This window comes from Coregonus clupeaformis, chromosome 26 (genome assembly GCF_020615455.1).
Source record: "Coregonus clupeaformis isolate EN_2021a chromosome 26, ASM2061545v1, whole genome shotgun sequence".
NCBI lineage: Eukaryota > Metazoa > Chordata > Actinopteri > Salmoniformes > Salmonidae > Coregonus > Coregonus clupeaformis.
Genome location: NC_059217.1, coordinates 9,830,414 through 9,844,058, shown reverse-complemented (window position 1 = coordinate 9,844,058; position 13,645 = coordinate 9,830,414). Strand labels below are relative to the sequence as shown.

The following is a 13,645-nucleotide window of genomic DNA, read 5'->3' as shown; positions in this document are numbered from 1 at the left end:
TCTCTCTCTCTCTCTCTCTCTCTCTCTCTCTCTCTCTCTCTCTCTCTCTCTCTCTCTCTCTCTCTCTCTCTCTCTCTCTCTCTCTCTCTCTCTCTCTCTCTCTCTCTCTCTCTCTCTCTCTCTCTCTCTCTCTCTCTCGACAGGCTGCTACAGACCAGCAGCAGGCTTAAGACAACAGACAGAAAGCTCCTTCCTCTCACCCCACTTCTTCTTCCACTCTCTCTATGTCTCTCTCTCCCTTTACTCTCTCCACTTTCTCTCTCTGTCTCTCTCCCTTTACTCTCTCCACTCTCTCTCTCTGTCTCTCTCTCCCTTCACTCTCTCCACTCTCTCTCTGTCTCTCTCTCCCTTTACTCTCTCCACTCTCTCTCTATGTCTCTCTCCCTTTACTCTCTCCACTCTCTCTCTATGTCTCTCTCCCTTTACTCTCTCCACTATCTCTCTCTGTCTCTCTCTCCCTTTACTCTCTCCACTCTGTCTCTCTCTCCCTTTACTCTCTCCACTATCTCTCTCTGTCTCTCTCTCCCTTTACTCTCTCCACTCTCTCTCTGTCTCTCTCTCCACTCTCTCTATGTCTCTCTCTCCCTTTACTCTCTCCACTCTCTCCCTCTGTCTCTCTCTCCCTTTACTCTCTCCACTCTCTCTCTGTCTCTCTCTCCCTTTACTCTCTCCACTCTCTCTCTCTCTCTGTCTCTCTCTCCCTTTACTCTCTCCACTCTCTCTCTAGGTCTCTCTCTCCATTTACTCTCTCCACTCTCTCTCTGTCTCTCTCTCCCTTTACTCTCTCCACTCGCTGTCTCTCTCTCCCTTTACTCTCTCCACTCTCTCTCTATGTCTCTCTCTCCCTTTACTCTCTCCACTCTCTCTCTCTGTCTCTCTCTCCCTTTACTCTCTCCACTCTCTCTCTCTGTCTCTCTCTCTCCCTTTACTCTCTCCACATGTCTCTCTCTCCCTTTACTCTCTCCACTCTCTCTCTATGTCTCTCTCTCCCTTTACTCTCTCCACTCTCTCTCTCTGTCTCTCTCTCCCTTTACTCCCTCCACTCTATGTCTCTCTCTCCCTTTACTCTCTCCACTCTCTCAATTATGTCTCTCTCTCCCTTTACTCTCTCCACTCTCTCTCTTTGTCTCTCTCTCCCTTTACTCTCTCCACTCTCTCTCTATGTCTCTCTCTCCCTTTACTCTCTCCACATGTCTCTCTCTCCCTTTACTCTCTCCACTCTCTCTCTATGTCTCTCTCTCCCTTTACTCTCTCCACTCTCTCTCTCTGTCTCTCTCTCCCTTTACTCCCTCCACTCTATGTCTCTCTCTCCCTGTACTCTCTCCACTCTCTCTCTCTCTGTCTCTCTCTCCCTTTACTCTCTCCACTCTCTCTCTCTGTCTCTCTCTCCCTTTACTCCCTCCACTCTATGTCTCTCTCTCCCTGTACTCTCTCCACTCTCTCTCTCTCTGTCTCTCTCTCCCTTTACTCTCTCCACTCTCTCTCTCTGTCTCTCTCTCCCTCTACTCTCTCCACTCTCTACTTTCTCTCTCTCCACAGGCTCAGTCCCTGCTCTGTTTATTGCAGCGGCATTCAGTCTGGTAATACGAGACTACTGTTTATTCACTGTCAACTGTGTTTAGGTTTGACTTTCTTCAGGGGAGAGCTGAATGTTGAACAGAGAGGGAGATAGGGACATGGAGGCGAGAAATAGTAGTATTATGTGGATGGATATGCTGTTGTGAATGTAATACAAATGTTTATATTTCAGTGGAATTGCTGTATACAGTATGAAATGTCATAGGCTACTGTGAATGCAACATATTCCACTTTAAGTTGCCGGTAGTCTTCTCAATGCTTCTCAAGTCAATTATTCTGGACAAGCTCTGATAATAACAGTGTAATAATCTGTGAGCGTGTGATGAGAGAGTGAATGGAACTGTGAATAGAGACTGTGCTCCACAGTGTGTAACCAGGCATCATGCTGCTCTAATGACCACCCCTCAGCAGGCAGCTAGCTCTACACCCGTCAGCAGGCAGCTAGCTCTACACAAGTCAGCCAGGCAGCTAGCTCTACACAAGTCAGCCAGGCAGCTAGCTCTACAGCAGTCAGCCAGGCAGCTAGCTCTACAGCAGTCAGCCAGACAGCTAGCTCTACACCAGTCAGCCAGGCAGCTAGCTCTACACCAGTCAGCCAGGCAGCTAGCTCTACACCAGTCAGCCAGGCAGCTAGCTCTACAGCAGTCAGCCAGGCAGCTAGCTCTACACCAGTCAGCCAGACAGCTAGCTCTACAGCAGTCACCCAGACAGCTAGCTCTACACCAGTCAGCCAGACAGCTAGCTCTACACCAGTCAGCCAGGCAGCTAGCTCTACAGCAGTCAGCCAGGCAGCTAGCTCTACAGCAGTCAGCCAGGCAGCTAGCTCTACACCAGTCAGCCAGGCAGCTAGCTCTACAGCAGTCAGCCAGGCAGCTAGCTCTACAGCAGTCAGCCAGGCAGCTAGCTCTACACCAGTCAGCCAGACAGCTAGCTCTACACCAGTCAGCCAGACAGCTAGCTCTACAGCAGTCAGCCAGACAGCTAGCTCTACACCAGTCAGCCAGACAGCTAGCTCTACACCAGTCAGCCAGACAGCTAGCTCTACAGCAGTCAGCCAGGCAGCTAGCTCTACAGCAGTCAGCCAGGCAGCTAGCTCTACACCAGTCAGCCAGGCAGCTAGCTCTACAGCAGTCAGCCAGACAACTAGCTCTACAGCAGTCAGCCAGACAGCTAGCTCTACACCAGTCAGCCAGACAGCTAGCTCTACACCAGTCAGCCAGGCAGCTAGCTCTACACCAGTCAGCCAGGCAGCTAGCTCTACACCAGTCAGCCAGGCAGCTAGCTCTACACCAGTCAGCCAGGCAGCTAGCTCTACACCAGTCAGCCAGGCAGCTAGCTCCTACACCAAGTCTCAGTCAGGCAGGCTGCACCACTCAGCTGTATGTCAGCTATTTCAGTCTCCTTAGGGAGCTACTCAGTGAGAAGAATACCATTATACCATTATATCAATACTGATAATAATCTATTCAAAAGAATGTATAGTCACCTCCAAAATGATTGGCATCCCTTGATAAAGCTGAGCAAAAAAGACTGTACATAACCCATTGGGAGGGGGTCACACTCGGACAATCAGAGAGTTATATTGTATGCTCCCAATAATGTGAAAATTATATTATTTTATACTAATACAATTGCTCAGAGAATATATATATGTGTCAAAATTATTGGCACACCTAAAGATTCTTATAAATAAAATAACATCTGCATTAACATTCTACGTTCTTCTAGCCTATTCCCCCTCAGGAGACTGAAAAGATTCGGCATGGGTCCTCAGATCCTCAAAAAATTCTACAGCTGCACCATCGAGAGCATCCTGACTGGTTGCATCACCGCCTGGTATGGCAACTGCTTGGCCTCCGACCGCAAGGCACTACAGAGGGTAGTGCATACGGCCCAGTACATCACTGGGGCCAAGCTTCCTGCCATCCAGGACCTCTATACCAGGCGGTGTCAGAGGAAGGCCCTCAAAATTGTCAAAGACTTCAGCCACCCTAGTCATAGACTGTTCTCTCTGTTACCGCACGGCAAGCGGTACCGGAGTGCCAAGTCTAGGTCCAAAAGACTTCTCAACAGCTTCTACCCCCAAGCCATAAGACTCCTGAACAGCTAATCATGGCTACCCGGACTATTTGCACTGCCCCCCCCCCCCATCTTTTTACGCTGCTGCTACTCTGTTAATTATTTATGCATAGTCACTTTAACTCTACCCACATGTACATATTACTTCAACTACCTCAACTAGCCGGTGCCCCCGCACATTGACTCTGCACCGGTACCCCCCTGTATATATAGCCTCCCTACTGTTATTTTATTTTACTTCTGCTCTTTTTTTCTCAACACTTTTTTGTTGTTGTTTCATTTTACTTTTTTATTAAAAATAAATGCACTGTTGGTTAAGGGCTGTAAGTAAGCATTTCACTGTAACGTCTGCACCTGTTGTATTCGGCGCATGTGGCGAATAAAATTTGATTTGATTTGATTTGATTTTTAAGTTAATCTCATTTTAAGGAACTGTATTGTGGCCTTCTATGGCTTCCTGTTTCACTAGGGTATACAAATGAGGTAACACCCATGTAAAATCCCTTTGTCATCCATCACAATGGGGAAAGGCAAAGAACTCACAAATGAAAAGAGACAAATGGTTGTTGACTTTCATAAATCAGGCAATGGGTTTCAAAAAAACAAATGAAAAAACAAATTTACCATTTACCACTATTACGGCAACCATTAAGAAGTTTTAAACCACTGGAACAGTCGTAAACTTGCCTGGTAGAGGACCCAAGTGTATCTTGTCCCCACGCACAGTGGGGAAGATGGTTCGGGAGGCAAGAAAAGTCCAATAGCCACAGTTGGAGAATTACAGAACTTGGTCCCATCTTAGGGTCAAGTGTATCTTGTCCCCATGCCAAATATACAATTAGACACCACATCCATGCCAATAGGCTATTTGGAAGGGTTGCCGTAAAAAAGCCTTTATTGAGAGCAACGAACAACCAACCGGGTGCTATGGTCAGATGAGACTAAAATAGAGCTCTTTGGCCATGCACCCCAGTGGTGGGTTTGGCGTCGAAAGAAGAACGCATATGTAGAAAACAACCTCATACCTACTGTAAAATATAGTGGTGGATCATTCATGTTATGGGGCTGTTATGCTTCCACTGGTCCTGGGGCCCTTGTTAAAGGTCAACGGCATCATGAATTCTACCAAGTACCAGTACATTTTAGCCAAATTCCTGGCTGCCTCTGTCAGCAGGCTGAAACTTGGCCGCAAGTGGATCTTCCAGCAAGACAATGACCCCAAGCACACATCAAAATCCACAAAGAAATTGTTAATTGACCACAAAAATCTACATTTTGCAATGGCCATCTCCGTCTCTGGACTTGAACCCCATTGAAAACCTGTGGTTTGAAGTCCATAAGTGCAGACAGAAGGATATCAATAATTTTTCTCTGAGCAATTGTATTAGTATAAAATAATATTGTTTTTGAGCATACAATATAGCTCAGTATTTGTATTATATATTTTATACAGTCTTTTTGCTCATCTTTATTAAGTGTGCCAATCATTTTGGAGGTGAATGTATTTGTATGCAGGTGTATTTGTGTGTGTTTGTGCATGGAGTTTTTTGTGTATTTGTGCATGTGATATTGTCTTCCTCTCCTTGTTCGGGCAGGCTTCGGCGTTCGTCGTCACCGGCCTTCTAGCCACTGCCACTCCTCATCTCATCATTCCATTTGTTTTGTCTTGTTTATTACACACACCTGGTTCATATCCCCTCATCAGTACCTGTATAAGTGTTTCATCTGCCCCCTTGTCTTTGTGTGTGATTATTTATTGTGGAGGTTAGTTTAGCTCGGTGAAGCTCCTTGTATTTTGTATCGCCGGGATATTTCACCCGTGTGCCTTGTTGTTTCCCAGTACGCCTTATTTACGCACTGGAGTGTTTGACGCATTGTGCTTTTCCGAATAAATCCTTTTATTCTGTGATTTACCCTCCTGCACCTGACTCCTTTCAAAATCACTCGCCACAGAATCACACACCAAGACGATGTTAGCCAGCTTGGGAGAAGCGATGGATTGGGTTCTCCAGGTCGTCCAACGCCTGGAGAGGAGAGGACCCAAACCCTTCGGGACCAGCTGAGTGACCGGATCCAGACACCCACACCCCAGCACCCAGAGGGATTGATCTATCCCGACCTAGGGATTATGACGGGACAGCTGCCCGCTGCCAGGGATTCCTCCTGCAACTGGACCTATACTTCTCGACCATCAGCCTGGCTCCATCGGAGCGGGAGAAGGTGTCCGCCCTTGTCTCCTGCCTCTCGGGGAAAGCCCTGGAGTGGGCCAACGCGTTCTGGAGTGAAGGAGGAGCCAACAACTACGGGGAGTTCGCTCGCCTCTTCCGGGCCGTCTTCGATCACCCGCCCGAAGGTAGAGAGGCGGGTGAGCGGCTGGTCCACCTGAGGCAGGGGATGAGGACCGCGCAGGACTTTCCCTTGGAGTTTCGTACTCATCGACAGCTTTCGGTGCAGCCTGCAAGAGGACGTCCAAAGGGAGCTAGCCTGCCAGGATACCATGTTGACTTTCGACCAGCTGGTGGACATGGCCATCCGGTTGGACAACCTGCTAGCTGCAAGAGGACGTCCTGGAAGGGACCTGGTTCATTTCCCCTCATCAGTACCTGTATACGTGTTCCCTCTGCCCCCTTGTCTTTGTGTGTGATTGTTTATTGTGGAGGTTAGTTTAGCTCGGTGGAGCTCCTTGTATTTTGTATCGCTGGGATATTTCACCTGTGTGCCTTGTTGTTTCCCAGTGCGCCTGATTTACGCACTGGAGTGTTTGACGCATTGCTGCTTACCGCTGTTATTTTTGGAATAAACCCTTTTATTCTGTGATTTACCCTCTTGCGCCTGACTCCTTTCAAAATCACTCGCCACAGATATTGAGTGTGTTTTGTGTGTGCAAGGTGGCAATGTAGGGTACGTGCCGTTCTTCGAGAGGTAGATTTTAGAACTGTTATCTGCTAGTGACACGCGCAGCCATACTATCCAGGAGAGGGGTGGGCAGAGAGAGGGTGACACACACACACACACCACCTGCGTGAGTCTCACCTGTTCCAGAGAGGCTCTAAATAATTGAACAGCTTAACTGATAGCAGGAGGTGAGGGGGTAGTTTGATGCCTCATCCTCCCTCCTCCCTCAAACCTCCCCCATGCCTCACCCCTTATCCCTCACTGTCATATATTTCTATTTAACCTTATTTATCCAGGTTAGTCTCACTGAGATGAAATCTATTTTCCAAGAGAGACCTGGTTCATGGGAAAGGAAAACCCTCTCTATCCTCCACCTCCATTAACATTCATCTCCTCTCTCAACCTGCTTCCTCCCTACCTCCACCTCCCTACCTCCATACCACTCCCCTCCTCCCTCCCGTTGACCTGAGGAGGGTCAGCATAGCTATATATCTGACACCATCCATCCTGGCCAAGGACGCCGTTAAAATGCAGCTAGTCAGGCTCATACAACGATCCACACTAAATATTCTGTAATGTCAAAGTGGAAGACAAATTCTAATATTTGTTTTAATTAATGTAAAATAAAACAGTAATATAGATGTTAGAATCACTTTTGGCAGCGATTACAGCCGTGTCTTTCTGGTTACATCTCTAAGAGCTTTGCAACCCTGTATTGTACAATATTTGCCCATCTTTCTTTAAAAGATTCTTCATGCGCTGTCAAGTTGGTTGTTGATCATTGCTAGACAGCCATTTTCAAGTTTTGTCATGGATTTTCAAGCCGATTTAAGTCAAAACTGTAACCAGGCCACTCAGGAACATTCAATGTCATCTTGGTAAGTGACTCCAGTGTATAATTGGCCTTGCATTTTAGGTTATTGTCCCAGTGTCTGTTGGAAAGCAGACTGGACCGGGTTTTCATCTAGGACTTTGCCTGTGCTTATCCTAAAAAACTCCCTAGTCCTTGCCAATGACAAGCATACCCATTACATGATGCAGCCACCCCCATGCTTGAACATATGAAGAGTGGTACTCAGTGATGTGTTGAATTTGCCCCAAACATAATGCTTTGTATTCAGGACAAAAAGTTAATTTCTTTGCCACATTTCTTGCAGTTTTACCTTAGTGGCTTATTGTTTTGGAATATTTGTATTCTGTACAGGCTTCCTTCTTTTCACTCTGTCATTTAAGTTAGTATTGTGGAGTAACTACAATGTTGTTGATCCATCCTCAGTTTCTCCTATCACAACCATTTAACTCGGTAACCGGTTTAAAATCAATATTTACCTCATGGTGAAATCTCTGAGCGGTTTCCTTCCTCTCCGTCAACTGACTTAGGAAGGACGACTGTATCTTTGTAGTGAGTGGGTGCATTGATACACCATCCAAAGTTTAATGAATAACTTCACCATGCTCAAAGGGATATTCAATGTTTTTTATTTCTACCCATCTACCAATAGGTGTCTTTGCGAGGCATTGCAAGACCTCCCTGGTCTTTGTTGTTGAATCTGTGCTTGGAAATCACTATTCGACTGAGGGACCTTACAGATAATTGTGTGTGGGGTACAGAGATGGGGTAGTCCATGCAACTTATTATGACTTGTTAAGCACATTTTTACTCCTGAACTTATTTAGGCTTGCCATAACAAAGGGGTTAAATACTTATTGACTTCAGTCATTTCAGCTTTTCATTTTGTACTAAATTGTAAACATTTCTAAAAACATAATTCCACTTTGATATTATGGGGTATTGTGTGTAGATCAGTGACACAAAATCTAAATGTAATACATTTTTCAATTCAGGCTGTAACACAACAAAATGTGGAAAAAGTCAACGGGTGTGAATACTTTCTGAAGGCACTGTACACACAAAGGCACACATACCAGGTCTGTGGGAGACAGGAGACCTGACACATTGAGTTGGAGCAGACTGGTTTTCTTCTCTCAGTTCCTCACTACCTTCTCTTCTCTTCCTCATGAAATAGTGCTCAAGGACCCCGGCTGGTATCTGCCATGTCGGCTTCTGAGTTGAGTTGACACTACACTCTTAAAAATGTTGGGTTAAAAACAACCCAATTTGGCTTATTTAGTAACCCAGTGCTGGGTAAATATTGGACAGAACACATGCTGGGTTACTTTACGCAGCCAGTTGGGTTGCATGAATAACCCAACAAGTTGGGTTGTTAGGATTACCCAAACATGGGTTAATTTAACCATCAGTGAAGTATTTTTTACTCTCATGCTGGGTTGACCTAGCAGCTGGGTCTTTTAATGTAATACTTAGGTTATTTTCAGGAGGCGTGGCTTATTAGGGGCATGCCTTTCAGCTAGATCTTACTGGCCACCGGTGAGAGTAAATGTCATTCCTGTTCATCATGTTAAGTTTACATACTGCAGATTCAACTTTTTCTTATTTTTTTGTTGTTGCATTTTACACATTGTTCTATAATATTAAGATTATTTATTACATATTAATATATGGTATACCACCTTATTGTATCCCAACAATGGGATTTACATATGCTTTTAGGGTACTCATGCACTTCTGTAAGCCTCATTGAAGCTACAAAAATGTAAATGTTCAACTTTAACATGTGATAACTATACAACAGCACAGAAGAACAGGAATGACATTTACTCTCATGGTTGGCTAAAAATAATTATCTGAAAGCCACACCCCTACTAAACTATGGCTTCAGTCATATCTCAATAACCCAGCACCAATAACCCAGCAACCAGCGTCAATAACCCATCTGTTTTTAAAGAAAACAACTCAGCTAAGTGACCCAATGCCTGCAACCCAGCAGTTAGGTCAACCAAACAACCCAGCATTTTTTTGAGTGTAATAATGTGGAAACCACGTCTTTCTCTCTCTGTCTCTTCACCTCACCTGCTTGGCTCTCTATGTGTATCTCTGGCTTTATAGTGTTTCTCATACTGTTTCACTAGCTCCTCCAGCAGCGCTGGGCTCTGTGTATGTTGGTTCTTCCTGGTTGTCTCCCTGCCCTGGCACCCTGCCTGCCTCTGGCTGGGAAATGTTAGCTGGCTGCTACAGCCTGGAGGAACTCACAATCAGCCTCTAGTTTATTATGTATACCTCAAGACCATACAGTATGACTGAATGGAACAGTATTATAGCCTACCCACTAGGCTAGAACACAATGGACTATAACATAGTGGGCGGCAGGTAGCTTAGTGGGTGAGAGTGTTGTGCCAGTAACCGAAAGGTCGCTGGTTCTAATCCCCGAGCCGACTAGGTGAAAAATCTGTCGATGTGCCCTTAAGCAAGGCACTTAACCCTAATTGCTCCTGTAAGTCGCTCTGGACAAGAGCGTCTGCTAAAATGACAAAAAATAATAATAATGGACCCACTTTAATACAAGCAGTTACAAAAATGGGATATTACATTGGGAATTCTCAAGTTCATAAACAAATTCCAATCCTGATTTGATCAATATATCTAGGCCTATAGGTTTGTGCAGAATTGAAGTGTATTGTTAGTAATAATGTTAGTACAGGGCTATTATTAGGCTATAGCCTAAACATTATGGACAGTGCAAGAGAATGAATACCAACACATTTTCCCACCTGCTGAATTCAAATAAGCCTATTGTCCTACTATAAAAACACTTCATGTTAAATGTTTATAATATCTTAATAAAATATTATAAGCGTTTAATCATTTTCAACTGTTTGATGTGCAAATACAAATGTCCGTTGAACGTCGTAGTAGAGAATGCCATATTGTAGCGAGTTGATTGTCATTTCGCAACATCAAAAACGAGTCGCGTATACCTTACAAATAAAACGTTTAATATCAAGTGCATGTCAGCGCAGTTAGGCACTTTTTTTTTTTTTACCATTTATATTGGCTTCACTTCTGTTTGATAAATTGTTGCCTAAGCTACGGCAGGAGTTATCTCTAGTGGCAAATATTTGGGTGCATCGGTCACATTGTAGAAATGATTAACAAACTTGAGGCCACAGTTGTCTGTTTGATATAATTCCTCGCTGCATGTAAACCCCCCAAAATAACGCGCCTGGAGCGCGGTCGTCATTAACTGCCTTTCAGAATTTACATTGTATAGCCTTAACATTCTTTCTAGGAATTAGCCTGCTATAAATGCTGCTGTTTGCATATGAATATGATAATTCCCGATCGCATAGCATAGACAAGACTCGCAGCAACATTAATGGTTCTCTCAAACCGTTTAAGTTTATTATGCTCGTTTTTCTGCAAATAAACTACAACTAAGTATAGCAAAGTATTGCATAAGAGCACGCCCGAAATTATTTTTTACTTTGAGAGAGACGCAAAACATTAGCCTAGCCTACAACAAACCACCTTTCACTCCATCTGTCAAAAAATAGAATAGCGCACCTGGTTGGTTGTATCTTGTGGCAGGTTTTTAATGAGGATTTTCCTCCTGTTGCTCAGCTCGTGGCGAGTTTTCTCCAGCCTCTTCTCAATTTCCTCCGGTTCCAAATCGGGTAAGTCTCGGAGACTGGTCCCCTCGGAAGCTGCGTCCTCATCCTGCCGGATCTCCGGGCTGTCAGAATCCAGGAAAGGTGCATTTTCCTGGTTTAAAGAGTGAACGCTCGGCGGCTGTATGGAGGAAGCTGCCGCCATCTTGAGTAGCTGTGAAAGAAAGTGAGTGGAGGCAGCGGTAGGTGGGCGTCTGCGTTTTTGTCGCTCCTGAATGAGGGAGAGCAGAGCAGAAGGGAAAGGTACGTGGAGGGGAGTGGGGGGGCTATGAAACCATATAGAATATTGTATCGCCATCCTGTGGTAGACTAAACTCTATGGCTAATTAACTAAATGTTACCTGTAAATAAGCACATCATAGAGAGGCTATAGCAATACAGAGAAGAGGAAACGAATCTACAGGTTCCATAATTCGTTTTATGATCATATCAGAGTCCCATGTAGCTCAGTTGGTAGAGCATGGCGCTTGCAACGCCAGGGTTGTGGGTTCGTTTCCCACGGGGGGCCAGTATGAAAATGTATGCACTCACTAACTGTAAGTCGCTCTGGATAAGAGTGTCTGCTAAATGACTAAAATATAAATGTAAAAAAATATACATATACTCTATTTAAAATAGAAATTGCTCAAATATAAACTGAACAAAAACATAAATGCGACAATTTCAATGATTTTACTGAGTTAAAGTTCATATAAGGAAATCAGTAATTGAAATAATGGCGCTTGCAACGCCAGGGTTGTGGGTTCGATTCCCACGGGGGACCAGTATGAACATGTATGCACTCACTAACTGTAAGTTGCTCTGGATAAGAGCGTCTGCTAAAAAATGACAAAAAATAAATAAAATAAAAAATGTATTTCTATGGATTTCACATGACTGGGCAGGGGCGTAGCAATGGGGGAGCCAGGCCCAGCCAATCAGAATGAGTTTTTTCCCCACAAAAGGGCTTTATTACAGACAGAAATACTCCTCAGTTTCATCAGCTGTCCGGGTGGCTGGTCTCAGACAATCCCGCAGGTGAAGAAGCCGGATGTGGAGGTCCTGGGCTGGTGTGATTACACGTGGTCTGCAGTTGTGAGGCCGGTTGGACGTACTGCCAAATTCTCTAAAACGACGTTGGAGACGGCCTATGGTAGAGAAATTAACATTACATTATCTGACAACAGCTCTGGTGGACATTCCTGCAGTGACCGTGCCAATTGCACGCTCCCTCAAAACTTGAGACATCCGTGGCATTGTGTTTGTGATAAAACTGCACATTTTAGAGTGGCCTTTTATTGTCCCCAGCACAAGGTGCTTCTCCAGAATGGCGCCGGAGGAGATGGCTGCCGTTTTACGGGCTCCTAACCAATTGTGCTATTGTGTGTGTTTTATTGCGTTATTTCTAACTTATTTTGTACATAATGTTTCTGCCACCGTCTCTTATGACTGAAAAGAGCTTCTGGATATCAGGACAGCGATTACTCACCTCGTACTGGCCGAAGATTTTTTCTTTAATGAGTCAGACGCGAAGGATTTACTTTAGACACCAACAAGGGCCAAATCCCTGAGACGGAAATATCGGGGACGTAGGTCGGGGTGCCTTATAAGGATCCGACGGCGAGTGGGTAATCTGCCTCTACCATCAGTCCTGTTAGCCAACGTACAATCATTGGATAACAAAATAGACGGGCTACGATCATGAATATCCTACCAACGGGACATTAAAAACTGTAATATCTTATGTTTCACCGAGTCGTGGCTGAACGATGACATGGATAACATACAGCTGGTGGGATAAACGCTGCATCGGCAAGATAGAACAGCCGCCTCCGGTAAGACAAGGGGTGGAGGTCTGTGTATATTTGTAAACAGCAGCTGGGTCACAAAATCTAATATTAAGGAAGTATCAAGGTTTTGCTCGCCTGAGGTAGAGTATCTCATGATAAGCTGTAGACCACACTATTTACCAAGAGAGTTTTCATCTATATTTTTCGTAGATGTCTATTTACCACCACAAACTGATGCTGGCACTAAGGCCGCACTCAATGAGCTGTATAAGGCCATAAGCAAACAGGAAAACGGTCATCCAGAGGCGGCACTCCTAGTGGCCGGGGACTTTAATCCAGGGAAATTTAAATCTGTTTTGCCTAATTTCTACCAGCATGTTAAATGTGCAACCAGAGGAAAAAAAAACTCTAGACCACCTTTACACAACACACAGAGATGCGTACAAAGCTCTCCCTCGCCCCCCATTTGGCTTATCTGACCATAATTCTATCCTCCTGATTGCTGCATACAAGCAAAAACTAAAGCAGGAAGCACCAGTGACTCGGTCAATAAAGAAGTGCTCAGATGATGCAGATGCTAAGCTACAAGACTGTTTTGCTAGCACAGACTGGAATATGTTCCGGGATTCTTCCGATGGCATTGACGAGTATACCATATCAGTCACTGGCTTCATCAATAAGTGTATTGATGACGTCGTCCCCACTGTGACCGTACGTACATACTCCAACCAGAAGCCATGGATTACAGGCAACATCCACACTGAGCTAAAAGATAGAGCTGCTGCTTTCAAAGAGTG

At 44.9% G+C, this 13,645-nt stretch overlaps 1 protein-coding gene across 4 annotated transcripts in view; it reads right to left on the bottom strand.

Moving 5' to 3' along the window:
• LOC121540447 (ribonucleoprotein PTB-binding 2) overlaps positions 1 to 11,278 on the bottom strand; it is an 80,072-nt gene extending 68,794 nt beyond the window's left edge. For all 4 annotated transcript variants that reach the window (XM_041849319.2, XM_045207735.1, XM_041849321.2 and 1 more), the window contains exon 1: positions 10,976 to 11,278. In XM_041849319.2, the coding sequence (XP_041705253.2) occupies positions 10,976 to 11,224 (249 nt within the window). In that variant the 5' untranslated portion in view covers positions 11,225 to 11,278. The remainder of the gene's footprint in view (positions 1 to 10,975) is intronic.
• Between the last annotated feature and the right edge of the window lie 2,367 nt (positions 11,279 to 13,645).